Source organism: Epinephelus lanceolatus, chromosome 3, assembly GCF_041903045.1.
Source record: "Epinephelus lanceolatus isolate andai-2023 chromosome 3, ASM4190304v1, whole genome shotgun sequence".
NCBI classification, from domain to species: domain Eukaryota; kingdom Metazoa; phylum Chordata; class Actinopteri; order Perciformes; family Serranidae; genus Epinephelus; species Epinephelus lanceolatus.
In genome coordinates, this window is record NC_135736.1 from 13,122,350 (window position 1) to 13,149,957 (window position 27,608).

Genomic DNA, 27,608 nt, shown 5'->3' on the forward strand with positions numbered 1-27,608 from the left:
CCCTCTGAGCCCTTTAAAGTGATTTTTAATTAGTCACGGTAATACCGTATACCCCGGGAAAATGTGGGGAAGGTTTAACGGTGACAAAATTTGGATACCGCCCAACTCTACATAAAGCTCTACTCACATGTTAGCGTTGTCTATTGTTTTCCCAACCTACTTTAAATGAAAACAGCTGTGTTCCCATGGAAACCCCACAACCAGTGGTCCAGCGCTCGGTCTAACGAGCTTAACGGCAGCAAGAGAAAGTTTGCCTTTACTCTCCTCTGCGTCAGCTGCTTCTCTAATCCATGGATCTGATCTGCTTTGATGAGCTCTGATCGATCAGATCACAAATTGATTGACTGTCAATTCTCCACCCTGTGACTCAAACTCAACAAACTACTGCTGAGGGGGGAAAAAACGTAGGAAGAGTTCCACTTGCGCTGCGTTCATGGACCCACAAAAAAAACTGAAATCAAGCAAAGTTTCCTGTTCCGGTGTGCACCCCACTCCATCAGCTATTGTCAGACATAGCATCTAATTTTGTGGGAAACACTGACCAAATGCACCTTTAACACATCTGTAATTTTGGGATCAACTTTAATTAATATCATGCCTATATTAGAAAAGACCGAAAACCATCCATTTCTTTTACTAGAGCTAATTTCCTCAAGTTTCGGCTGAATAAAAAAGCTGATCACATTATGTCCTCTTGCAGGGACACCATAGTCAGGGCTTGACAGTTTCTCACATTAAACAGACTTTTCAACAGCTATGCATACACTATAGATTTTCCATAACAGGAAACACACAGACACAGTTTTAAAATCAATTTAGGAAATGGGTCAGGCGTTTCGGTTGTGTTAGGTGAGTAGCCCGGCAGCCCAGCTAACATTTGCAATTAGCATTGTAAAATGTAGCCCGGCGGGAAGTCTGGCGGCTGTGTTTAGCTATTCCCCTGCCTACTTCAATGATGATGGTACCTGTAATAAATGTAATATATTTGCTGAGATGGAGGTGAGGCTCAGTGACTAGAAGAGCTGGTAGAAGCACTCCATAGCTGCAAGCTACTCCAGTAGCCATAGTAGCTCTAGTGCTAACTCTGGGAGCTAACATTCCTTGGAAGAGTTGGAACGTTAGCATGGCAGCCGACTAGTGCTAACGCTAACATCCCCACACTTTATCAGGCTCCCGGAACGTTAGCATGGCAGCCGAGTAGTGCTAACGCTAACGTCCCCACGCTAGAGCTCGCCAGAGCCGAGAAGCAGGCTCCCGGAACATTAGCATTGCAGCCGACTAGTGCTAACGCTAACATCCCCATGCTTCTCGACTCCAACTCACTGAGCCTGGCGGAGAAGCGTGGGGACGTTAGCACTAATTGGCTGCCATGTTAACGTTCCAACTCTTCTCCGTGAGACCGTGAGCCCAGCTCCCGGCTCAGTTGGAGTTAGAGCGTTAGCGTGGCAGCCGAGTAGTGCTAACGCTAACAGGAAAGCAGGGAAATAGCTAAACACAGCAGAGACCGAGAGTGAGTGAAAGACATTGCTAACTGCCAAACTAAGTTGGCTGTTTAGGTTTTATTTCCTCGCCCCTCTGGCGAGTGAATCTGCCTGCAGTGAAAGCGGGGGCTAACTGGTGTTTCCTCCTCATGCTCCACTTCACTCAGCTGCCAACACAGCCAGTTAGCCTCCGCTAGCTTCCCAGCTAGCAGCTCTCCGTTTGGATCCAACCGGAGCACCGAGCCCTGGTTTGTTATTCAGGTTAATGTGGGAAGAAGCAGCGGGTATATCGGGCAGCTGAGTGAAGCTGAGTGAAGTGGAGCCTGCCAGCTAAAACCACAGTATCACAAAGTCACCCAACAATATCAACATCAACATTCATTGCAATTAATAGCAAACACAACCACATTTTAATAAGTGCATATTAATTGACTGGACTGCACAAAATGTTTGTTTCCTTGACTCTCTTCACCTTCATTTGACCCTTCATGAATGTAGTTTATGCTGATGAGTTGTGTGAGCAGTTGCTGTCTTATCAAGCCTGTTTTCTTTGTGTGTGTGTGTGTGTGTGTGTGTGTTTCTGCGCTAAAGTGGCCCACACTTTAAGCTGCTGGTATCAGCTTGATGTTTTCAGTCTCCCGCAGGAAGAGATGACGTCTCCCACTGAGCGTGCGAATTAGGCGAGCCAATGTTGACATAGCTGTTGGCTGCTTCAGGAGACACCCAGATCCACTCTTGTCTTTTAGAGAGCGCCTGCCACCAGAGCATTTCCAACGGTACTCATATCAGCACAGGCCAGGTTTTAATAGAAGCGAGTCTGTGTGTGTGTGTGCGTGTGTGTGTGTGTGTGTCTTACACCTGAGAGTTTGTCAACACCGTCTGAGGACCGGAGATTTGTTAATTTCAGCCCACTTTCTAATTAAACAGCTTCTAATAGCAAATCAAGCTGTGCTAAAAGACTTTAATCTTCTCTTCTCAAATTAACAGTGTGGAGAGGCACCGTTGCAGAGGTTGAATGAGGTCAACAAGACGAGATGGAGGAAGAGAGACGGAAGAAATGCATAAAGGACAGAGTGACAAAGGCGGAATAAATGAGAATAGAGAACAATGCTAATGAATGATGCAGATACAGCTAAGGCCAACAAAGCACAACTTAGGGCCCAGACGCACCAAGCCAACAGTTGGCCATCAGTCAATGACAGGCTGTTGGTGAGCGTTTGTTGCCTTTTTGTTTTTTGACCGATTCAATATGCTGAATCAGCAGCGGAGCCAGTCTGTGAGATGAATCGCTCTGATTGGCTGTTCAGCATAAGCAAATCAGTGCAGGAGAAGAGAAACAAAAGTGAGGAAAGCAAACAAGCGACTAAAGTCAAGAGGGCGTGACACTGAAACAAACTTGTTTTATTAGGTATGATTTTTTTCAGCAGAACTGGTTCATAAGTGTTTGTATATTGTTCACCAGTGTAAGGTAAATATCATTTGTCCTTTCAACATTGGGTTGTGTTGCTAATGTGCTAACTTGCTAACTCGCGTCTTGAAACTGTCCTGTTGGTCTTCTGGTTTCCCTTTTTGAATAACAAATACAGACAACCTCCACCTGCAGCTATAGAAAGTTATTTCCTTTCAAGCAGGTGCAGCGCTACGTGCTAGTATGCAGTTAGTTGCTGTGTTTGTGGTGTGATCAAGTGCAACTTTTTAGCTGAGACAAGCGACGTGAGGCGACACACCAGTCGCTTTCTTCACCACTAGTTCTTTGATGTGGATTTGGTGTGTTTGGGCTGAGTATCATTTTAACCACATAACAAAGTAACAAAATAGTTACAGCTGCAACCACCAACTCCCCAGAGCCCAAGGCAACATCTTAATATTAAGTTGTCTGTCGGATTAACACTTGAAAAGACAAATATATTCAATTTACAATGATACAACAGAGAAAAGCAGTACATTCTTATATTACAGATGCTGGAAACAAACGTTTGACATGTGTGCTCCATACATCATCGTTCATTGCTAGTAAAACTAATAAGCAAGTCACATTTTGCTGGCACATTTAGCTTACAGTGTGAACAGGAAACTCCTATCAGAAACAGCAATATAAAAAACACTTTTGAAACAGATGCACCCAACACCGAAGTCAGGCAGGACTTTGGCTCTCTACATTTTAGTTCAAACCTTACAATGGAGAATAGAAGACAGTGGAAGAAAAGGGAGAGCGATATAGAGGGTGAGACACTGTCAGAGCGACATACGGACTGACTCAGAGAGGGAGAGGAGGGTGCACAGTGATCCAGAGAAGGGGAGGAATGAAAAAAACGCTGTCCGCGCAGTAAAGCGGCTGACTCGCCCCTATTCTTTCAGCTCCGGACGGCTGCCGCTAATTCAGCCTATTCAAAGCTGGCTTACGGTAACAAGGGAGTCTGGGAGATAACGGAGGAAGCCACAGGCATTTTAACCCCCCCCCCCCTTCCACCTCTCATCCTCTACTCATTTACTCTCTCCCAGCCATCATAACCCTTTCTCCACTGCCACTTCCCCCGTCCAAAAGCTCTGCTTGGTGCATTATCTCTGACCCTAACGGCGCCAAAAAATGTGTCCAAGTCAGCATGCACTTACTTTTGACAAACCAATCCCCCTTTATTCATTGATATTCACTCATTGCACTTGTTATGAACACCAAAAGCAAATAGCTTTACTGTTACTTTCTCTGATCTTGGGCCTATCCCTATCTGAAGAGCACTGCATGTACCCACTCCATTTCATGCGGCGCCGAGCGCAGCTAGACCTGCCACTCTCTGGCTGTTACTATGGAGATGCCAGTCGGCCCAAAACAAAGGTAGAACAGAAAATAAGCAGCCTCAGACAAGAGCTCCTGGCAGAGCTCTGACAGCCAAATCTGGCTTGGCAGCAGAGGCTAGAGCCATCTTTCTCTCTCTCTGTTTCAGTCTGTGTTTCTCACTCTGCACACTGGAAGTGCAAATATTGATTTAGAGAAATAAATGAGTTGACGTGACTTATCGAGATGAAGGGGAGAGAATTCATTAGTCTCTAAGGAGGATGGGTCCTGTAAGGGCGTTTGCACTCGCTTTGAGGGGAGTTGAGCTTTGAGGTGGCCAGTGCCAGAGCCTCCGGTCCTGACAGAAAAGAAGCAGCATTGTTGATTTGTACTTGGCAGACAGGGAGAGAGCTCATACCAAAAGGACAAGCTGAGAACTTTAGACTGAAATGTGATCACTCAGACTAGTTAATGTCCTCATAAACTTTTGCTGAAACTCCCCCACGACTCACAATGACAAATCTCAGCCCAGTCGCCAGAAGATAATTATCAGCACTGTGAGTTTCTACAAACCATGGATACCTTACATTTGTACATAAACATGATTTATATGGTGAAACCGACCACAGTTTTGACCCCTTTATAAAATACTCAAAATAAACCCACAGTCATTCAAACTTCTTTGTCTTCCAGTACAAAAGTAGATACAGATCTTGGTATTACCCTGTCAAAATAAAGCCTGAATTAAATGTTAATCAAATTTGATTATTCAATTTGTACATAATGCAAAGTGAATGATGTTTACATGGAACTATGAACACCACATGCTACAGGCAGTTATAGCATATGATAAGGCTCATGCTATGCTCAGGGCATACCGGCCTGTGACAGCAGGAGCATTTACTTCCTTCCTGTCTGTGTTTGGGAGCAAAGGAAACACCTTTTTCAAGCAGATTTTCTAGCCGAGGTTCGTCATCTACAGCAGGAGGTGGAGTTTGGCTTGAACTGATCAGTTGAATATGACAGTCATAAAAGATGTTATTATGAAATTATGCAATATATTACTGAGTTTGAACATCATATACAGTGCCCTCCAAAAGTATTGGAACAGTAAGTCCAATTCGTTTACTTTTGTTGTAGACTGAAAACATTTGGGTTTGACATCAAAAGATGAATATGAGACAAGAGATCAACATTTCAGCTTTTATTTCCAGGTATTTACATCTGGATCTGATACACAACTTAGAAGATAGCATTATTTGTAATGGAACACAAAATTTTTAGGTGAGCAAAAGTATTGGAACATATAAACTTAAAATAGATTAAAGTGAATGAGACTTAATATTTAGTTGCAAATCCTTTGCTTTCAATAACTGCATCAAGCCTGTGACCCATTGACATCACCAAACTTTTGCATTCTTCTTTTGTGATGCTGTTCCAGGCTTTCACCGCAGCCTCTTTCAGCTGTTGTTTGTTTTGGGGGGTTACTCCCTTCAGTCTCCTCTTCAGCAGGTAAAATGCATGCTCTATTGGGTTTAAGTCTGGAGACTGACTTGGCCAGTCTAAAACCTTCCACTTCTTGCCCCTGATGAACTCCTTGGTTGTTTTGGCAGTGTGTTTTGGGTCGTTATCTTGCTGCATGATGAAGGATCTCCCAATCAGTTTGGTTGCATCTTTCTTTAAATTAGCAGACAAAATGTTTCTGTAGACTTCTGAGTTGATTTTGCTGCTGCCATCATGTGTTACATCATCAATAAAGATGAAAGAGCCCATCCCAGAAGAAGCCATACAAGCCCAAGCCATGACATTCCCTCCACCGTGTTTCACAGATGAGCTTGTATGTTTGGGATCATGAGCAGATCCTTTCTTTCTCCAAACTTTCGCCTTTCCATCACTTTGGAAAAAGTTAATCTTTGTCTCATCAGTCCATAAAACTTTTTCCCACAATTTTTGAGGCTCATCTCTGTACCTTTTGGCAAATTCCAGCCTGGCCTTCCTATTCTTCTTGCTAATGAGTGGTTTGCATCTTCTGGTGTAGTCTCTGTACTTTTGTTAATGACGTTTTGTGCGAACAGCAGATTGTGATACCTTCACTCCTGCCCTCTGGAGGTTGTTGCTGATGTCACTAACAGTTGTTTTAGGGTCTTTCTTTACAGCTCTCACAATGTTTCTGTCATCAACTGCTGATGTTTTCCTTGGTGTACCTGTTCGACGTCTGTTGCTTAGTACACCAGTGGTTTCTTTCTTCTTCAGGACATTCCAAATGGTTATACTGGCTATGGCCAATGTTTGTGCAATGGCTCTGATTGATTGTCCATCTTCTCTCAGATTCACAATTGCTTCTTTTTCACCCATAGACAGCTCTCTGGTTTTCATGTTGGTTCCACCTCTAAATGCAGTCTGCACAGGCAAAACCTATCGTACCCAATCTGAAACTGAGCTCAGACATCCAGTGCTATTTATTGTTCGAATAATCAATGTAATTGGGAGACACCTGGGCAACAAAACACACCTGTCAGTCACATGTTCCAATACTTTTGCTCTCATGAAAAATGGGTGGGTTCAAACAAAAGGTGCTATCTTCTAAGTTGTGTATCAGATCCAGATGTAAATACCTGGAAATAAAAGCTGAAATGTTGATCTCTTGTCTCATATTCATCTTTTGATGTCAAACCCAAATATTTTCAGTCTACAACAAAAATAAAGGAATTGGCCTCACTGTTCCAATACTTTTGGAGGGCACTGTAACTTTTGTGAAGAGCAGTATTTAGGGTCAATGGCAGAGCACATGAGGAAATCTCTGCCCTGGACTGACTGATGAGTGCCTCTACCCCCCTGATAGTGTGTGATACTTTAAATTAGGACCCATAGCAAACACCAACTTAATAAATAGTCCCATTTATTAAAACTGCATTGATGAAACTGACCTTTCGTTAAGCCCTGCCTCTCGAACGCAGACTAGCTGATCACAGTGTAGCATCGGCCAGCTCCGACAAAGGTCCGACATCAACATATCTGTGCTCCATAGACTCTCATGTAATCTTTTCACTACCAGAAATGGACAAGGAATGAAAAGAGGATCTTTACTGTCTCTCACACAGACACTGTTAAAGCCTTAGTTGGTCCCTTAGGGGTCTTTTGATTAAATACCACTTTAAAATACACTATAATGAAATGTACATAGAGACATTTGAGAGTAAGTAATAATGCTGCTTTACTCTTTAAAAGGCTTCTGTTTTGAGCCGCATGGGGTCCGTGTCTGTTTTTAAAACCCTTTATCCATCTGCAAAATCTGCCACACTGGCACATTAACACTTAAGCCTCGCTGAAACCCAGGGAAAACACAAATACACCCACGCAGAGTCAACCACAATATCAAGTGTCACAATGAAACAAGCTTAAAACAAAATATCTAAATTTTCTTTTTTCTTTTTTTTTACGACTAAATGTGAAACTAAATATCTTGGACTTGAGTGAGATCTAAATATTTTCTTTTCAGTTCACTGAGGACAATGATCCACAATGGAGAACAGGTGACAGGAACAGGTCAGACTGCTATGCAGCTACCATTCATGTTACACAGGCCCACGGGCTCCAGGAAGACACAACCATATAAGGAGCTTGTAAAAGTGGGTGTGGTGGAGGAACACTGAACAATGAACCTGCAGGACACACTCTGTTTACTTGAATAAGACCAACAAAGAGCACGTCCACAGCTCCTTCCAGTTTCCACCAACACCGGCACAACCAGTTCTCAATACCAAACACTGATCACACAGAAGACAGATGATGAGTGTGAAAAATGTTAAAGACATTTCTCTGAGGCTTTGAGACAGATTGGTTATTTTCCTCACTGATTGTCAGACTTCTTCTAAGGTGACAACGTGAGCGACTAATAGCCACCAGGTATCTTTATCTCCACATTAATTACTGCAGAAACAACACGTGAGCTCTCATACCTGAATCCATAGAGCTGATTTTTCACCTCTTCGCCAATCTACAGTACTTCATCATAAAACCTGCTGTGTATTCTACAACCAACAGAGATTATAACAGAGCGGATGAATGTAGGCTGACATTGAGGAAATAACAGCTTGTGAGGCTCAAAAAATGTATGATGTTACTTACATGTGTTAATGCAAGAAAACCAGACCAACCAAATGAATAGATGACCTTCTGTTCTTGGACTACTGTCATTATAAAAGCATGGCTTTAGCTGACATTATGATTTAGATTTTTTTCCTAAACTACACTCTATAATTATATTATATAATAAACACCTACTTTTAGTGCCCTTCAGTTTCAAGAACAAATTACCTCCACTCTTAAAAGGATGATTAAATAGATCAAATGATATTACAGGATATTCTATTCTAACGAAAAAAAATACAAAACCAACTTTGACTCTACTAACAATTATTGTTAGTGTATCCAGTGTGATAGAGTTTAATCATCTGTGCCATAGAGCTCCAGTGTTGTTCAAAAAATATTCATGTGTGTTAGTAACAGAGTGATAGTGATATTCTTTGTTTCTCAGGGCCTTTAAAGCTGGGGTAGGCTGTTTTATTTTGGTGTCACTGGGCAAAAATCCCATTATAATCTTTGAGAATATTGCAATTAAAGTGGTCTGAGAGAAAACTAGACTTCTGCACTTCATCTTAGCTTTAAATATTTAGCCTGTGACAGAATACTTTGGCCAGTAACAGGTCATTTTATGGAGAAGGTGTTTGAAAGTTGCTGTTCCAGCATTGACATCAACTGTCTACACTGCAAAGCAACCCAAAAAAGGAAGACCGACTTTTAAAAAAGAGAGTCCAAAGGAAAGTCTAACAGGAAACACAATTTAACAGGTGTCAGTATTGACAAAGTGTTTCAGAGATGGAGAGAAAATGTTGCTAATAGTTTAGCATTCTGCTAACATGAGCCAAAGGCTCATAGCTGCGGCTTCATGTTCATGTTTTTGTAACATTAGCTAGAGCCTGATCACAGTATGTCCTCTGCCTCACTCCCGGCCGCTACAGACCACCTTGCTGGGAGGAGAGCGGGTAGCAGCTCTGGAGAATAAATCCTAGCTCCCAGGGACCAGACAGCCCCGACTCCTCACTGGATCATCAAACTTTCTGTTGCTGCTGTTACAAAGGTTAGACCGTATGCTGCTGCTGCCCACCAGCCTGCACTGACACCTCGCACCGGGGGGTTTGCGCTGGCCGAATTTGAGCCACTACAACTGCCAACCAAAGGTCTGTCTCCAGGGATGCTGCCAGCTCTTCTCCTGAGGAAGCAGTCTACAGTGGTGGGGAGCGAGGAGGAGGGACCGTGGGGTAGCTAGCCTGCTAATTCTTGTCTCATTTGTGGTCTGATAAACAGAGAGAAGAAGGGGCTGAGTCAATGTCCTGGGCACAGCTCTTTGGTGAATAAGACTAAATAAATCAATGTATGGGAAACACTGCGTTACTGTATGAAGCGCATATGCCTGTGGTCATCTGGTGGGAGGAGCTTAGGACAGAGAAGGGACAGCTGCAAGACGAGTGTGTATTTCAAAATTATGCTCTTTTTCAGATTTCTTCCTACCCCAGCTTTCAACTATTGATATTAAAGACACACTTTTTAATACACTGCAAGACTGAGAATTTATTTTCACCTCTTTAAATACAGCCCTAATAAAAGGGATATAAAATCATGGAATGTGAAGGTCATTAAATTCAACATTTGTGCAGAGCTCTTTCTGAAAAGGCTTATTTTTATGCTCAGAATGTAAGAGCTGAATTCTGCAGCATTTATAGTCTAACTTCCATTAACTTCCTGTGGTCCTCAATTCACCCTAATCTTCATTAGAGGAACCTCTCTACCAACTTCCCTCCACTCTTTCTCTACTTTCCTCTCAGTCTGACTTTCACTTTCATTCCCTCTCTCCCTCTCTCTCGCTTGGCATAGACAGAAGTTTATCTTTCAGATGTACTTGAACTATTTAAAGAAGGACATCCTTTGAAACATTAATGTATTTAATTAAATGTTTCCAAAGAAATGTCCTGAATATTTCATTCACGTAGTACGATCCATTAAAAGCCTTTTACACTGAATGTCCACCTGCTTGTTGGTGGCAGTGTCTGTGATGCCCACCTTGAGTTACTGTACTTCTGTCAGCTGTATGCATGTGTGTGTGTGTGTGTGTGTGTGTGTGTAGTGGCAAAGGAGCTGGAAGGAGTATGGAGAAACGGGAGAAAAAACATACTCCTGACCTAAAAGAGGATCAGTGCCTGGTAAAATGGGAAGCTAAGATGGAAGAAAGAGAGAGCGAGCGAGTGCCTCTCTGTCTGCTCTTGTCAAACATGCAAGAGAGGGTTTTAAAAGCTCACCCTGGAAACTCTTCCATCGGCTGTCACACATGAACGCACACACACATGCACACAGAAAGGACACCAGTAGGACGTGAAGGAAGTGCAGAGGACAGGAAATGGACAGTAGGTTGCACCCATTGCAATCTCCTGAGCAAGAATCAATCGCCGGGCTAATGTTACCGCTGCCACTTATGGATCCTCTCTGCGTCTGTGCCCACTGTTTCACCCCCTGAGAGGACATATTTAATATTTCATAACCTCCCGCAGCATGGCATTTCAGCCACAGCGCTCCTCTGTAGGGTTGTTCCATGGCCAGGTGGGGGGTCACTACTTCAGATCCCTCTGCTTGCAAAATCTGGCCACTTAGTGTGTATGTTACTTAGGTTCTCTGCACAGAAATGCCATGAATGATTTCTGTGATTTTCACTGCGGGGCCAAACAGGTCTGTCCAGATTGTTAGCAGTTGTTCCCATGACAGTCAACACTGTTCTCACATGTGTTGTTTTCTTTTGGGGGTTTTTCAGCTGTGACATTTTCTCAATTTAATTCCAGTTGCTTTAAAGCCAGGGATGTAATATTTTGAGCTGATACTGAACCTGATATGTGTATTTTGGGAACAGTAAAAATCAGGCACGGATAAGGATGCTGGGACCTCTCTGACAGTTTAGTCTGGCTACAATACTCCCCCATTTTGTATGTGTACTCTAGATCTAAATTAGCCCAAGATAGATGTCATTTCATGAGGGATATACAATAAATGATTGACAGTTCACCCCTGACTAAATGAGAATACCATATGTTGAGCCATAGCTGCTCTTTGCTTCCAATTTTTAATTAAATTTACCAAAACCAGTTTCTGATAACTAACAGATCCTTAAAGAAGTATGTCAGTGCTGGAAAGATGCTCTTTTAATGAAATAAGGCTGTTTATGCAGTGCAAAGACGGAAATACTTTTGAAATTGGTGCTACTGAGAAAACTGAGAAAAAGCTCTGTGGCATTTGCTTTTGCTCAAGAGGTAAAACACCTACAGCATCAACAATGCACTGCACTGCACCACACCAGTAAATGATGGGTAACATAATGCAAGTTTCTCGTCTGAAAAACAATATGGCAGCCGGCTGGTGACATGGCTCATATTTGATCACCTCTGCTTAGTTTTACTGTTTGATCAGAGTTTGAGAGAGAGAAAGAGGGAGACAGATAGACAGAGAGGCTCTTTGTCTCAAACTATTTCTATACTCTTTGGGTCCGTGGTGGCAGCAGGCATACAAAAAAAGGACAGTACTAATTTGTAGTTTATGCAAAAGCCCAAGAGCAAGCGAAAATGTGCCCGACGACACGTTTCCCGCCATCCAGTGGATTTGAGCTCAGAGATGAGCAGGGAGATCTGGGCACTGGTAAGATGGAGGAAAGTTTACTACAGTTCATTTATCCATACTACCCACACTGTTATGGCACAAAGCTGACTGACAACCTGCAAAGTATGCTTTCAATTTAACTATAGCACTTGATTGTATCAACAATTAGTTAATATTAAGTCCACCAATTAGAAACAAAGTCTGTTTGCAGATTTTGGGGAGTACTAGTGTGTGTGTGAGAAAAGTTGTATAAAGCCTTTCATTGCTCCAAAGTCTGACAAGTCACCTCAAGTGATGTCACTTCAGACACTTTCAGTTGGGTCTGAAGAAGATAAGTTTGAAAATAAAATTAAATAATCTGGGGGTGTAAAGTTAGAAAGAAGTGTGTTTACCAGACCTTTGTAGCCCACTGCTCTACTAGAGGCTGGCAGCTCAAGAATATAGTAGCCACTTACAGCATAGCAAACCTGAATCTTTGCATAAACTGTCTGTGGTTGCAAGTTAGACGTTAGTGTCAAAATTTGAAGAAATACCCTCAAGGTGTTCTTGAAATACTGTGTTCACAAGATTGAGACGGACGGAAGGTCACAATGACCTTGACCTTTGACCACCAAAACCTGACCAGTTCATTACTGAGTCCAAGTGAACGTTTGTGCCAAATTTGAAAAAAGAATCCCTTAAGGGTGTTCTTGAGATATTGCGTTAACAGAATTCAGACAGACAACATCACAGCGACCCCTGACCTATGACTACCACAATCTAATCAGTTCATCGTTGATTCCAAGTGGATGATTGTGCCGACTTTGAAGAATTCCCTCAAGGCATTGTTTAAATTTTACGTTCACAAGAATGGGACAGATGGACAGAGGTACGTTTAGACAGATGGATGGACAAACAGACAACCCGAAACCATAATTCTCTTGGCCATGGCTATCACTGGTGCAGAGGCATAACAATGACTATCACAGATTGTGCTGCATCAATGTTGGCAATGTTTTTAAAAAGCTGCCTCAAGGGCCTATAGGAGTGCAAGGTTAAATCAGCAGAGTACGCACTGGTCAAAACTTTTTTTTGACTAGGCTGAAATTGATTCTGGAAGGCGTGCTTCCAGACTTACATTTGCTGCCAAAATTGAACTTGCATTGTAGTCTGGCCGTAAGAGGCTTGAAGCAGAAATTGGCGAGTTACATTGTGACCCTGCAATGCCTCAAAAAACACCCGTTAGGAAGAGACATTGGAGTTCAAACACACACACACACACACACACACACACACACACACACAAACACAAGTGTACTTAGCAACACTTGAATACATGCTCTTCCGCTTTATGTTTCTGCAGGATGTCTTCTAATCTCCAAGTCACCTGTCAGAAAATCCCCACCACCAACTATTACTCATCTCAAAAATGAATATAATAATGTCCTCTGGCCTTTCTTCCTTCCTTGCTTCCTTTCTGGCTACTTCCCCTTGTTCTCATGTTGTATTGTAATTGATGCTTCTAAAGCGAGATAGAGGGGAGTACCCTGGATGCACACTAGAATACCGAAAGACCAAAAACCCTTTTTCATCCTCCCTCGTACTCTCTGTCAGTATCTTTTACCTCTGTGTCTTTCTTTTAATTTGCTTCAATGAACTTTGTAAAGAGACGAGACAACGAGAGAAAAGAGCAGAAGTTTGGAGACTTAAACCAAGGTTAAACAGTGGCATGGGTGTCTCAATTTCCAGGTTTCTCAAGCGTATAGGCAGTGTGTAGATGGCATCCATTCAGAGGGGACACAACGGAATACCAAAGAGCTCAGCAACTTCATTCACAGGGCAAAGGAAAAAGGCAAAGTGAACAGCTTTATTTCATCTTAATACACAAAGCAGCACTGAAAGAAAGAACCCAACCAAAGAACCAAAGAACCCAAATTTCATCTTTGCAGAGAAACAGTTGCAGGAAAGGGGGAGTGACAGGGGATGAGAAGATCTACTCAGTCATTCAACCCTCACTAGCTGATAGATCAAGACATTACGTCAAGAAAGAGGCTTAAAAAAGACACTTGAACAGGCCTAAGTGAATTATGGATGAAGCCGTGGCAAGAAAGAGAAGGCAGAAATATATGTTGAGAAATATTTCAAAAAGTTTCTGTGTAAATCCTATTAGAAAGGAAAGGATAGCACAGGGGGATTAGTTGACCCTGTCCACTCTGTCCAGACTGTTTCACACTGATAAAGTATAAAAACTCTTAGAATCACTCCTAAAATTGACATCGTGAGTCATGTAATAAGTGCTGAAATGAGCGTCGCTGTTGTGAAGGCCTCAACAGAAGCCATCACAGCAACAACATGCCTTAAGATTTCTTTTCCAACATCAAACGTTTCCCCCCGTTTTCTGCAACAGTAACCCTCTTTGAGAAACACATCAAAAAGAAAGACTTGACACAAAATAAAAAGAAACTACAGGATGTCTCTTTCAAGAAACCCCCCTCTCTGTCAGGAGGAATTTGTGGCATCTCAAAAATGTCACTTGCAGTTAAAATCGGGTTGCTGGCCGAGTGTGGGGCAGTGGCTGTGGCAGGGGGTTACGAGCTTTGATGTGTGAGGTTGAGAGCAGGTGGAGAGAGGGGAGCTGGACGGTGGAGGGTACAGGTACGACTGAAGGCTTCACAACAGAACAGCTTCACCTTGATGTGACACAAACACCAGGGGGAGGACAGGAAATGGTGTCTGGTGGTCACTCTCCCCCTCCGTCAGTCATTTTTATTTAGTTTTATGCAGCATCTGCAAAGCACCGCGAATACAATTTCTCTGACTGTTCTCAACTGGTTTGACAACTTTGGTGATGTCACCTATGACATTGTCTTATAGGAGTACAGCACCTTCTTCAGTACACAACAGTTATCGTGGTGGAGCAAAAAAGGAATATCAGTAAACCTGTGACCTATCAACCTCAGATCAGCAACAATAAAGCATGGACACACCAGGAATAATAATAATAATAATAATCAGGAGGAAATTTTGAAGAGGGGAAAATTAATCTGTGCAAATAACAGTTCAACTTTGATGAACTTTGAATATTTACTAGGGACGTCATGGAAACTGATATTTTGGTATCAAATTAATGCCAAAATTCCAAAAACATGACAGTATTCATTTTCTTTGGTACTTGTGCTGCAATTCTTCCGGACTTCACAGGGCAGCATATACGCAGTGACAGCTCTTCCTTGACTCGTGGAAAAGAAAAGCCTTCCTTCCTAAGGGCCAACATATTTTGTGCCACGTATTTACACTATGCTACAAACGTCAGCAGTGTGACGAGGTGTTGAGCATCTATTCTGTGCTGAGCACCGCATGTTGGACTCTTTCTTGGTCGCCAAGAGTTGTGTAATTTTCAACTTTCAGGTAAATTGCTGCGCTCATCACTTTCACTTTTTACCCAACTGTCCCATCACAAGGGGCGGGACATATGGCCTACCACAAAGACTGGCTGTCAAATCTTACATGCACAAGTGCAGAAGAACAACGATGGAGAAGAAATATGTTAATAAATATGTTAATATACTTTAGGCTACATATTAATATATGCTTCCCTTCCCAGTAAAATCTTAAACCCACAGAGACCAGTACTTTTCATTCGAGGCGGACCATCGGGGATTAATAAATACATTAAAAGCTAACTAAATTTCAATGTTTTTAATAAGGGAGCGTATGTTTAAGGACATGGGATTTATTGTTTGTTTGTTGTTTTTTATTGTGATATCAAACTGGGTATCGAGAGTCTTTGAATTTCACTGATATTGGTATCAACTGCATGCCCAATGTTTACTGGGCATCATATTAATCTAGAGTTGCAACAAATAATTATTTCCATAATGTATTATTCTGATGACTGTTTTCTGGATTAACCAATTAATCATTCTGGGACATAAATATCAGTAAAAGGTGACAAAAAAAATGTTTGTCACATTTTCCTAGAGTGACGACTTTAAATGTCTTGTTTACAGATTTGCAGGCAGTTGTGTAACAGGAGTCAAATACATATTTTACATAATCTTATTGTCCCAACAGCAACCAAACTAAGCCAACAAGCTAATAATCGACCATAAGAAAGCTTGTTAGCTCAGAGAGCTTCATTTTCCCGCTTTCATAACTCTTTATTAAATGAAACAGTGTGCAAGAAAAGGCTAGAGAGGAGTGAACAGAACAGTTGAGCAAAAGCACAAGCCCCCAGGTGCTACTGTAACTGACTTGTACTAGCCAAGCCAGGCTAGCTAGCGAGTTAGCTCGCCAGCTACCGCAGTTCACCAACTGGCCCTGCGAGTAGTCCCTGCATCACCAAGCTTCTGGCCCCACCTGTTTTGCCTGCATAAGCGAATGTGATTCTGTGGTGTGACCGCTACCTCATGTCAAAAACCACAGAGGGTGCTGTCACTCTCTGCACACTACAGTGTAGGCCTATGCTGCAAATGCCATCCTCTTACTACCACTGAGTCATGACAGTCAATGGTTTCAGGGTCACTTTTCATCACAAATCACTGTCTTTACATATGGAAACAGTCACCGTTGTTTCCATGTGGAAGAGTAAAATCTTTGGCACCTTACTGATCGGACACAGTTCTCAACAGAAACAAAAAAAATGTCTGATCCTTGCATTAGTTGGTGTGATAATTATATTCATATACTGATACTGCTAATAATTTAGTCTTCAGAAACTGAAATAAAGTTTGCAAGTTCTACGTTCTGAATGAGTTCAAAGCTGTTTTTAAAATCAGATAAATGCTCTGATTTGCATCTAAAATATTAACAACTGCTTTGCGACTCTCAACAACTACACTCTCTGGGGAAAAAAGTTATTTAATTACTTATTAAACTTGAAATATTTATGGAGCTTTTTTTAAGAGTCTGTTACTGTCATTCTGCAGCATTGACTTAATTAAAGCAGCAGCAGCAGCAGCAGCGCTTCATGTTGTGCCATAACACCTCTTCATAGTTCTATAGTCACTGTAAAGGACAACCTGTCAACAATATTCTCTTGATTCTTTCATAGTTTCTCTCAGGAGAAGCAGGGCCACAGACTATGTTTTATTTTTACATAAAACGCAATGACAACAATGACTGAGACTAAGGAGGTGGATGTGATATCAGAGCACTGACGCCCTGATGACTGACACAGAAATGGGAGACACCAGATCAAGGACCCATCAACCTCTTCCTGTCACCATACCTGTGTCAGCTGATTCATCTCATTCATCGACATTTGCCCTCTGCCCCCCCTTGGAGAACATGAGCCAAAATCACATGGAGAGCTATCAAACTCACTATTTCTGTCCCTGTCGATAAAAGGGCCTGCGCACTTTACCGCATCCACTGACCCGATTTCAAAGTCTATGCAGTTGGCTTCGTGGCCGGGGGATTTTTTTCCCCTCCCTCTCTCCACAGTCAACCCTCGTGGGGTACAAAGGCCGACCACTATCGACATTTAAAATGGAATAATGCATACATAATGCTTTGGCACTAGTGTTGCATTGGCAAACCTCTTGTCCCACTACTGTCCATAGGGTGAGATGGATGAGGTTTTAAATGCACTCGCTCTAAATCCCACTCATGGAGGGCCTGAGGCAAAATGTAACTGTGCTCCATGTGCTCACTCAATGAACACTGGGAAATTTATGCCACTCTCTGATAACACCAAGCCAACATTATCAGGAAAGTTTGGCCAATCTTAATCATAATTTGACAACTGCTGAGGCCTACTGGGTGAAAATACTGCACAAGTTCTGTGTGATTCTGACCTTTAATAACATGTAACTGCCTGGCTCATAGGCAGTGGCAACAACAGGTCAAGAAAAAGCTTCTCTCACTCATAGCTGTAGCTCTTCCTCCCACTGTGCTGGAAGAGAAAGGCTGCCAGTAAGCAAACAAAGATGACATTAATCTGATCTTTTCACCACTTGCTAAACAAAACCAGGTTTTTCTTGTAACTATTGTCACACTGTTTGTCTTCAGTGAGAAAAGACTGATGACTCGAGTTTCTGTGCACAAAGCTATGATTTCACTGTGAGTTAGGCTGCTCCTGTTAGCCGGTGAGGAATGCTGCTGATGTGGTGCCAGTGAGGCGAGAGGGAAACCAAGCGAGTTTAGCGAGGTCCCATTGGAAGGAGGATTAACATTACTGAGCTGCCTTCGTGTGTGTTCACAGTCTTGTGTTGCGTAATATTACTTGGGTGAAAATGCAGGACTAGTCACACTGCTCGCACAGTAGGTGTGCTGCACAAACAAGATCTTCTTTGCGAAGGTATATACAGTAGGGCTGGGTGATAGGGAGAGAATCAAATATCACCATACTTGTGACCAAACAGCCCAATATCGGTAGAGGTGGGTTGACTAGTACTGCTTTCACAAAATATTTACACAATGAGATGTTTGATAAACAGCCATCAGTAATGTGGATATTATGACTACATGGGTAAATAATAGAACAGTTCCAACAGAAAATGACATCACTTCACCGTAAATCTGTCTTTAAAACCAGGATAAGACAACATATACAATATTATGATATCCAATGTGTTCTCATCCCAACTTGTCACAGTCTTTTCAAAATAAACTTACATCATAGGTTAAACACCTTGATTTTACATTCCTCTCCTTGTGCAACAAAAGCATGCGGTTAGGTTTAGAAAAAAACATAATAGTGTGGCTCAACATTCACACGGGGAGTGAACAGTGTTTTGGGTTTGTTGGACCCATCCACTTCCCCTCCTGCCTGCCCTATATGGCCTTTCCAGCTCCTTATATTACATTGTTGCCAGCAGCATTACAACCTTACACAGTCCAGCGGCATTACAAACAGACACCACATGACAGTGTATCATACCACTGCAAAAGGTGTCTCTTTGCATCGGTGTCTGACGCCGAAATCAATGCCAAAGCTGCGGTATTTGATGAATTGATATATTGCACAGCCCTAAATACAGTATATTGCATAATGCACTACATTATACATTAGCTGGCACACTGATTTACAAGTTTATTCAATAGACTTGACAATCTAAACATTCTAAATGGGTCCTTTTGTATTTCCTGTTGGAATGTTTGTTAACACAGTAGATTACAGGAAGTCGATAGAAAGCAAGGCTGTTGCCCTAGCAACAGAATAGTAATGAAACAGTCTATGGACCGAATCATAGTGTTTGATTACAATAACTTCTGGGTTAAAAACCCAGCATCACATATATAAAAGGAAAACACGGAGCAAATACTGACCCAATGGTTAGTTTTTAGCCCGCTTAAAAAAGGCCCAATCAAAAATATTAAGTGCATGTTACATTCATTAGATTTTCACTCTTTACCTTGCAGTCAGACTGCCCCTTCCAACAGGGAACTCAAGCCATTATCTCAAAGCGACCAGATTCTTTTGACAAAAACAGTCATTTTACTTTGCAGAACACAGGAGTTATTGGTCTACCGCTGCCTCGATTGGTGTGTAAGGTAAAGTGGAGAAAATATTCCAAATGTCGCATACACTTAGATTGATATTCATTTTTTTGGTGGGTCTTTTTAGGTGACCAAAAATATGTTTCTGCAGTGCCCGTCCACAGAGGTACACTGCTTAGCTTCTGTGCGGGTATATTAGGTTTATCGAAGATGCTAGCAAAGCACCACACACAATCTTCAGATAGGTCGGACCACTGTGTTTCACTATATATCTTAAACGTTAAATTTACGGCTAAAAATGACATGAGCAATACATGAGTCTGCCAATTTTACATATCTCCCCAATTTAAGTCAGCTGCTGTTGTTACAATGCCAAAACAGTGATGTGAGGAAACGCTGACTCAGTTACATGTCCCAAATCATTAAATAAAAATCAAGATTTGTCCATACTGTCTCAATATCCAGCTACAATGGATTGTAGTTCGCAGAAGAATGTGTCATCTACACATCTCAAGGAAACATGTGACTGGACTCAGGCTCCTGGCTCAAATTTTATCTAACCTGTGGGAATCTGGACACATAGCAATGCCAAAAGATTTACACTCTGCTTTTGAAGCCATAGACCTCCCACAGAAAAATAAGCCCACCTCGCATCATCCAATCACTCCTGCTTAGGTTGGTCCAACTATGCTCATAACCCTAAAATACCTCAGTGGGGTAAAGATGCACATCTGTCTTCACCAAAAAACAACAGCATATGCAAACAACATATGTTTTGTTGTTGTTTTCCTGACAAACAATGTAAAGTCCTGAGCAGAGGGAAACAGCGAAACACAACCATGAATATGTACTTGTTTTAAGAGGAACTCATTACACTTGTTCCCTGAGAATTTCAACACACCTCAAGAGAATAGATCATGACGGGAATAATAATGAGACCGAAAAAGTGTCGCAGCATCAGGAGGCTGTCAGGAATGTGACAAAGAGGCAGGTAATGCACACGTTGCAAGGATAGAAATGTGGTTACTACAACATAAGAGCTGTTCACTAAAGGAGGTTACATAAATAAAGTTGTTAACAGACCTGTTGTTAAAGTAAACTTAGACAAACAGGCCACTGATACACTGAAGAAACTGAAGCGATATGATCAGAAAGTAAAAAGACAGAGTGCAGTTTAACAACAGGTACTTTGCAGACAGCGTAAAGTCTGTGTGTGTGGGTCAGGACAAAGGTGAGGGTGAGCTGCGGGCCAAGGTGCTATTCGCTAAACGTCTGTGAAATTGACAGGGACAGTGTTGACACTGTTAGGTTTCTGTCAGCTCAGCATGACCTGTATAATGGTAGATGCCTGTTTCCCAGGCTCTGGTGACAGACAACGCAATCAAAGTCACTTTCCTGCCTGCCTCTCCTTTAACTGCTCAACCCTGCCACCACTCCATCTCACTGTCTGTCAGTCCTTCTGCCCTGCTGCAGGACTCCAGTAATCATCTGACTCTGTAAAGGTCCTGTGGAAGAATCTACAGTCCTCTTTCTCTCCTTATTCATCATCACATCATTTACAGTACAGGGGTTTCTAAGTCAATCAACACTGCCTGAGCCTGAGGTGTTTTTTGTTTTTTTTTCTAGCGGAGCAATAACAGACGCTTTTTGATGCATTTTATCAAAAAAGAAAAAAAGAAATAATGAAAGAAACAAAGAAAAAGTAAAAGAAAGAAAGGAACAAGAGAAAGAAGGAAAGAAAGAATGAAAGGAAGACAGAGCTAAAGAAAAAAATGAAAAAACAAACAAACAAAAGACCAAAAGAAAGAAAAAGTGAAAGAAAAAAGAAGGAAAGAAATAATGAAAGAAATAACAAAAGAAAGAAAATGAATGAAAGAAAAAAGAAAATAACGAAAAAAGAAAGTGAGAAGAAAAGAGCGAGCAATGAAAGAAAGTATGAAAGAACAAAAGGATGAAAAAGTGAATGAAAGAAAGAAAGAAAGAAAGAAAGAAAGAACGAAAGAAGGAAAGAAAGGAAAAAAGAAAAAATGGATGAAAGGAAGACAGAGCTAAAGAAAAAATAAAAGAAATAACGAAAGACCAAAAGAAATAAAGAATAAACACAAGGAAGAAAAAGTGAAAGAAAAAAGAAGGAAAGAAACAATGAAAGGGGGAAAATAAGCATAAAAGAAGGAAATAATGAACAAAAGAAAGAAAGAAATAACAAAAAGAAAGAATGAAAGAAAGAAAGAATGGATGAACAAAAGAAAGAAAAGGTGAAAGAAAAAAGGAAAGGAACAATGAAAAAAGGAAAGAGTAAGAAAGAAAGAAAGGACGCACAGGAGAGAGGGATGGTGTATTAACTTTTATCTGGTAATTATTCAGTGTAATCTAATGTAATTCTATGGTTTATAAATGACGTGTATGGACCCACTCAGGAGACTGTGCCAGTTTAAGTGTGTAAATGTGCACATTACTTCATGTGTGTTTTGTTATCCAGCCGTTTTCGGAAACGTTTCGTACACAAACCCAAAGAGGAGCATGTAATCTCCAGAGTTCCAGAGTTTTCACATTACATCAGCAGTGTAAGCATGAGTGCACTGTGCTACATGAATGAAATCAATTTACGGGAAGGAGGACGAGCATTTCATTTTAAGACAATCAGACATGTTCCCTCCTGGTGTGAAAAAGCCAGTGATTTTCTTCTTCTGTGCCTCACAGCTGCAGCGGAGGAAAGCCGACTTTATGATACCATGATTCACTGGCAGCCTAATGAGAGCCGCGGCCGTAAGCTGTTTATGTGGCATAAAGGCTGCCTCTATTAGCGCTGCTGTCAAAGAGGGAGCTGGGCAGGCATTGGCTGGCAGAGTGGCAACAGTTCAGCTCATGAGAGTATTCATTTACTGACAGGACTGGAGGTCGTCAGCTGGCAGCGTGGCGAGGCCCTGAGTGGAGGCAGGACCCACAGCGCTGCCACCAACCTCCGGGCCGACTGGGAAAAACGGATGATACTTAGCAAATGTAATTAATCACAAGGGGTTTGTCACTGAGGATGATAATCACAGAAGGTCTTCTTATCCTGTATTAAATATGGTAATGTGCACACAAACGCACACTCATAGGATTACACATTCAATTAAATACTGTACTATACTGTATATGTCAGTTTAACAGCTGTATATTAAATGAAAGCTCCAAGAAATCAACGTGTTTACATCCTTAGATGCTATAATTAGGCAATAATCACTGATGGAGCTCAGTATCACTCGGCACATGATAAAATTCACTAAAAGAATATTAGATCAACATGCAATGATATAATATGGTGTATTTCCTGTATTCCTTCCTGTCACTTGTTTCTGCCAAGAGCTGGTGGAGTCATAAATCTGCCAAGAACAGCCAAATTTGTGCAAGCAAAAATAAAACTACCATAAATAAAAATATACAAGAAACCATGCATCACTCTACCTATTTTCAGAGCTGTGTGCAGTCAGTGACAACATGTAAAATAAAAATAAAAAAACAGGGCAAATTGAGTGTATTATTTTGCTCTTAGCCACCTCTCTTTCACCACTGCAGCTTCAGCTTAGAATTGGAAAAATTAACCATTCAGATGGCAGAGGGACAATTGTTTAGCTGCTATTGTGTTGTGTAGAACCAGTGTAACCAGTAAAAGGTCTGTTTGAAGACATGTGATTGGCACACGCTCAGAGAAAACAAACAGCAAACAGTGGGAACAAAGTAAAAGAACAGGACTAAAAAAGGCTGCAATCTCCTGTTACGTATCGTTGTTGTATTAATGTGTGTTTATTTTTGTCACTGTGAAAGACGAGTGATGCAAAACACTTTACAGAGGAACCTCACACGAGTGCACTTCAGTCCAATCCAATAAATTTAGACACCAAAGACTAATTTTACTGGCTTTCAGCGCTTGGCAACTCGACTTGATGTGTCTGCCCTTCATTCCCTCACACCGCCTCACGTCCAGTCCCGGCTACTTTCCAAGTGCAAGGTTGCGAGGTGAACATCCCAAATCAGAGACAAAAACATACAGAGAGATACAGGGTACCAGCCCAGTTGTCGGAAGAAAATGTCCGCATTTCATATTTCTGCAAACCACAAATACTATATATTTGCACATTTCATGCGTATCAAAGTTTCTAAAGGGATGTAATATATGAGCTGACTTCGTCATCGGGAGATGTAGGGGACAGTGGATGGTGTGTCACCTAGGTGACATGCCTGCCGAAAGCAACCAACAACAAAACTAGGCTTGTCACGATACCAGAATTTCAGTAGTCGATACCAATACCAGTGAATTTCGACGATTCTCGATACTCATTCGACACCACAATAAAAATCAAAAAACAGAAATTGAAACTCACTCACCTTGAAATATCAAACCACTATTTCTGCCCCCCCTTGACGGCACCACTGGCCGCGCACATGTGAGTGATCGAAGGTGACAACGTGTGTGTCGCCTTCGGTGAGTATACCAAGTGCAGCGTGATGCTGGTATATGACAGCAAAAAGATGGGGACCTCAACACTTTAGAGGCACATGACAAAGGCTTGCCATGGAAAGAAAGACGAGAGTCAGCCTCTAATGTCCATGTTAGTATCTTTAAAAAAAGTCGGGCTCGGGCTTGTAATTACTGTTAAAGGAACAGGCCGGGCTTGGACAGAACATGCACGGGCTCGGGTGGGGTCGGGCTGGATTTTTTGGGCCCAATCTAAGCTCTAGCATTTGTAGAACCCATTGTTTCTAGCAAAGACGATGGAGAATAGGCGTTCTTCTTCGGGGCTCGTCTTCGTCACAGACTTACTGTACCGAAAAAAAACAGGTACTGACTTATTTTTTGCATGTTGGCATCGACTTGGTACCGAAGTATCGGTTCTCATGACAACCCTAAACAAAACAGGTCATTTTATAGTGAATCGTTGCTGCTTTTCCGAAAGCCCCTAAATGTGGGTGTTTTTCAGCAGGAATAGTGCCACGAAAAGTTGTTGTTTTTTTACAGAGACATCAAGGTGTGTTTCAAGTCAGGACTGTACCCCCAAAACCATTTTGTTAAGCCGAAACAAAATCTTTTCCAAACCACAGTGATTTTAGTACCTAAGCCTAACCACACATTGACCGCGGTGCTGTTGAAAACCTAAAGTTTCAATGCACCCATTACACTAAAACTTGCATGTGTAATGTATCCATGGTTTTCAGAAATGTATAATGCCTACATTTTTTCTGCCCATTGCGTTGAGGGTGAGGATGCCTGCCACTTCATGAGCTCCTTTTACATCTCACAGGAAACGAGTCACTGCACATAATGGTTCGTTTCAGACTGAGGCTCAATGGGTTTCAAATAAACTGCAGGTGAAGAATCACAATGGCACTCAGAGCGCTGCGACGATGACTCTTCACAGAACCAGCTCCACTTGCTGCTTCATCCTAGGATCTGTGAGGGTTTACTGGTATTGAAAATTCAAGAGTCCTTCTAAAAATGCTCTTCTTTTGTTAACATGAGTGAATTTCTTTGACTGGAATTAAACAAAAAATGTTGTGCGGTTGTCATCATTTGACGGGAGGATGGCCATCGAGTGGATTGATGCTGACATCTGCCAGAGCAGGCTTCAGATAACAAGGTGGGCATTATTTTGAAGCACATCATAAAACTGCCTCCCAGATCGACACACTGCTCCAATTAAACAATGGCCTCAGTGTTACATGCGACATGATTCTGCACCTGAGCTTGGATCACGATGGCACTCTGCTGTCTACAGAAACAAATGTGACGGCTTTATGTGCAACATGAATGTGCCAGATGGAGCAGCAGATTTCTGTCTTTGCTGCCTGTGAAATCATTTGTGCAGGACAAAAAAAAAAGATGGACACAAAATTGAACATGGGGAAGGGACTGGGCGGAAAGATTCAGCCAAGAATATCAAACTTTACTTGTTTCTTCCCACGTTCTTAATGGCTTGAGCTGACTGTAGCTCTTTAGAAGTCATCTTTGTAGATCTCACAAAGAAAATCGAACATGTTGGATATAACTGCGACGTCTGGGACGGCTCAAGGATTCAGTCAAATTGTTTCTGTGACCTGCTTACATTTAATGAGTAGCAGGAATGACAGTCAGCACTGACCTGGCTCCCACATGGGGGAAGGCTGCCTCTGTTCTTGCAAACTTGTGTGGGGCAGCAAAAATTTTTTGCTTTAGTCTCACTGAGTCCATCAGGAGACAGAGAACTTAAAGGTACACTATGCAGGATTTTCTGAAAATATAATGTTTGGACTCATACCCACTCTCTGACCCTCTCTGACCCACTCTGGCCCAATGTATTTTCCTGCAGAGACTCTGACCTCTGCCTGTATTTTCTTCTTGTTTTCTGTGCTCAGGACATTTATGAGCGTGTACCCCCACAGTGCTCAGGTGAGGTCAGGGCTTTATAAAATATAGAGACCAAGTGCCAGATCATAAGCAGCAGGCATCCAAGAGACACATTGTTGCAAAAAAGTCAAATATAGCAGCGAACGCCCAACTAGAGTGAATCTTGAGTTGGCTTTAACTTTAACTTTGGCTTGCAAGCATGTTAACAAACAGTGACTGACAATGCTGCCTTTAAATAGGAGGTTGGAGGTTGGAGGGTTGTCATGAGAACGGATTCTTCGGTACCAAGTCAGTGCCGATTTCGGTACCGTAAGTACCGGATATAACTTTGCCCTCAGTGGGCCGTGTCGAGTCCTGTCGGAACTGATGGGGGCAGTATACACGCATCAGTCTGTGCTGAGGACGAGCGCTAATGAAGAATGCCTGTTCTCCATCGTCTTTGCTAGAAACAATGGCTTCTACAAGTGCTACTGGAGACCCAAGACCTCGGCTTGTCGAAAAGTCAGGTAGTAGGAGTCATGTGTGGAGATATTTTGCATTTGAGGCAGATGAAAGCGGAGTAATTATAAACTCGCAAAAACCAGTGTGCAAACGGTGCCTTCGAAGTTTCCAGACCAAAGGAGGAAACACTTCAAACCTGGCTAAACACTTAAAAGACAGACACCCTGACTTGTTTAAAGAATTCAAGTTGAGTGAGATTCAATTTACCATCACTTGTGTTATGGTATACTTATCCTGAAATATACGTTACATTATTTGGGTTTGAGAGCCAGCTTACTACGTTTATAGGGGCGGCTACTAGTACTCGCTACCTTACGTTATAACTTACCCTGTAAAAGATGGCTAACGTTATGCGACGTTAACGATACCGTCTTTAACATTACTTAACGTTGCGTTTCAAGCAATTATTATCGGACTAATTGTCTGTCACCGTATCCGTAAACTGAAAGTTTGAAACAGTTTTAATAAAGTAGTGAATTTATAAATACATGAGTTCTGTTTTTTGATTTTCACATGGTAATCGAATGAGTATTGAGAATCATGGAATTCACTGGTATTGGTATCGACTACTGAAATTCTGGTATTGTGACAAGCCTAGGAGGCTGTAAGCAGGCAAGGAACAAGCTCTTTTTCCTGCTGGAATTAAGCTGAGTGAGATACAATTGTCATCCTGAAGCCAATACCCTCAGACGGTTTAGTACTGATGAATAAAGGTGGGTTATTACTCTGGTAATGCTGCTGTTTATGACTCCCCTATTAAGTACAATGCAATACAATTATCTCATTTAATTAAAAACTATAATTCATTCACAAAGTTCTTCTGATGAGCTCACAAATTAATTCAAGTCTGTCAAAAGGACCTGTGCACAAGGTAAATGATACAAAGACATATGAACAGTGTGTGTGTGTGTGTGTGTTTGTGTGTGAAAGAGAAAGAGGAAAGAACACGTGATCAGAACTCAAGCAGCTACAACCTTGAACATGAAGATCAAGTGCAGAGCCAGCGGCTGCTGGTGGATGATGCAGACTCACCTTGGTGTTGGCTTTGGTCTTGCTGCTGCTGTTAGTGTTGTTGTTGAGGCTGGGATTAGCATCTTCATGCACCCTGTCCAAAAGCCAGAGGAGGAACTCGAGGGCATCGTGCTGAGAGTTTCCTCGAAACTGAGAGCCGTACTTGGCCACTATGCTCTGCGGAGAGGAGAAAACATCATAATTAATACTTTGGGCGATTTCAAGTCATTAAATACTGACATTCCTTCCTGACAAAATGAGGCCACGATCACATGGAGTGCAGGAACTCATCATTTGTAAGCTGGAGTTGGTTCTGCTTGGAGCACTCAGGGGAGAGATGGAGAGAAAAAAGGGACAT

The 27,608-nt window shown here is 41.9% G+C and overlaps 1 protein-coding gene across 1 annotated transcript in view; it reads right to left on the reverse strand.

Moving 5' to 3' along the window:
* Positions 1–27,608, reverse strand: part of usp43a (ubiquitin specific peptidase 43a) — a 192,108-nt gene that overhangs the window by 150,870 nt on the left and 13,630 nt on the right. Inside the window, exon 2 of the mRNA XM_078165179.1 lies at positions 27,272–27,427. Within this exon, the coding sequence (XP_078021305.1) occupies positions 27,272–27,427 (156 nt within the window). The remainder of the gene's footprint in view (positions 1–27,271; positions 27,428–27,608) is intronic.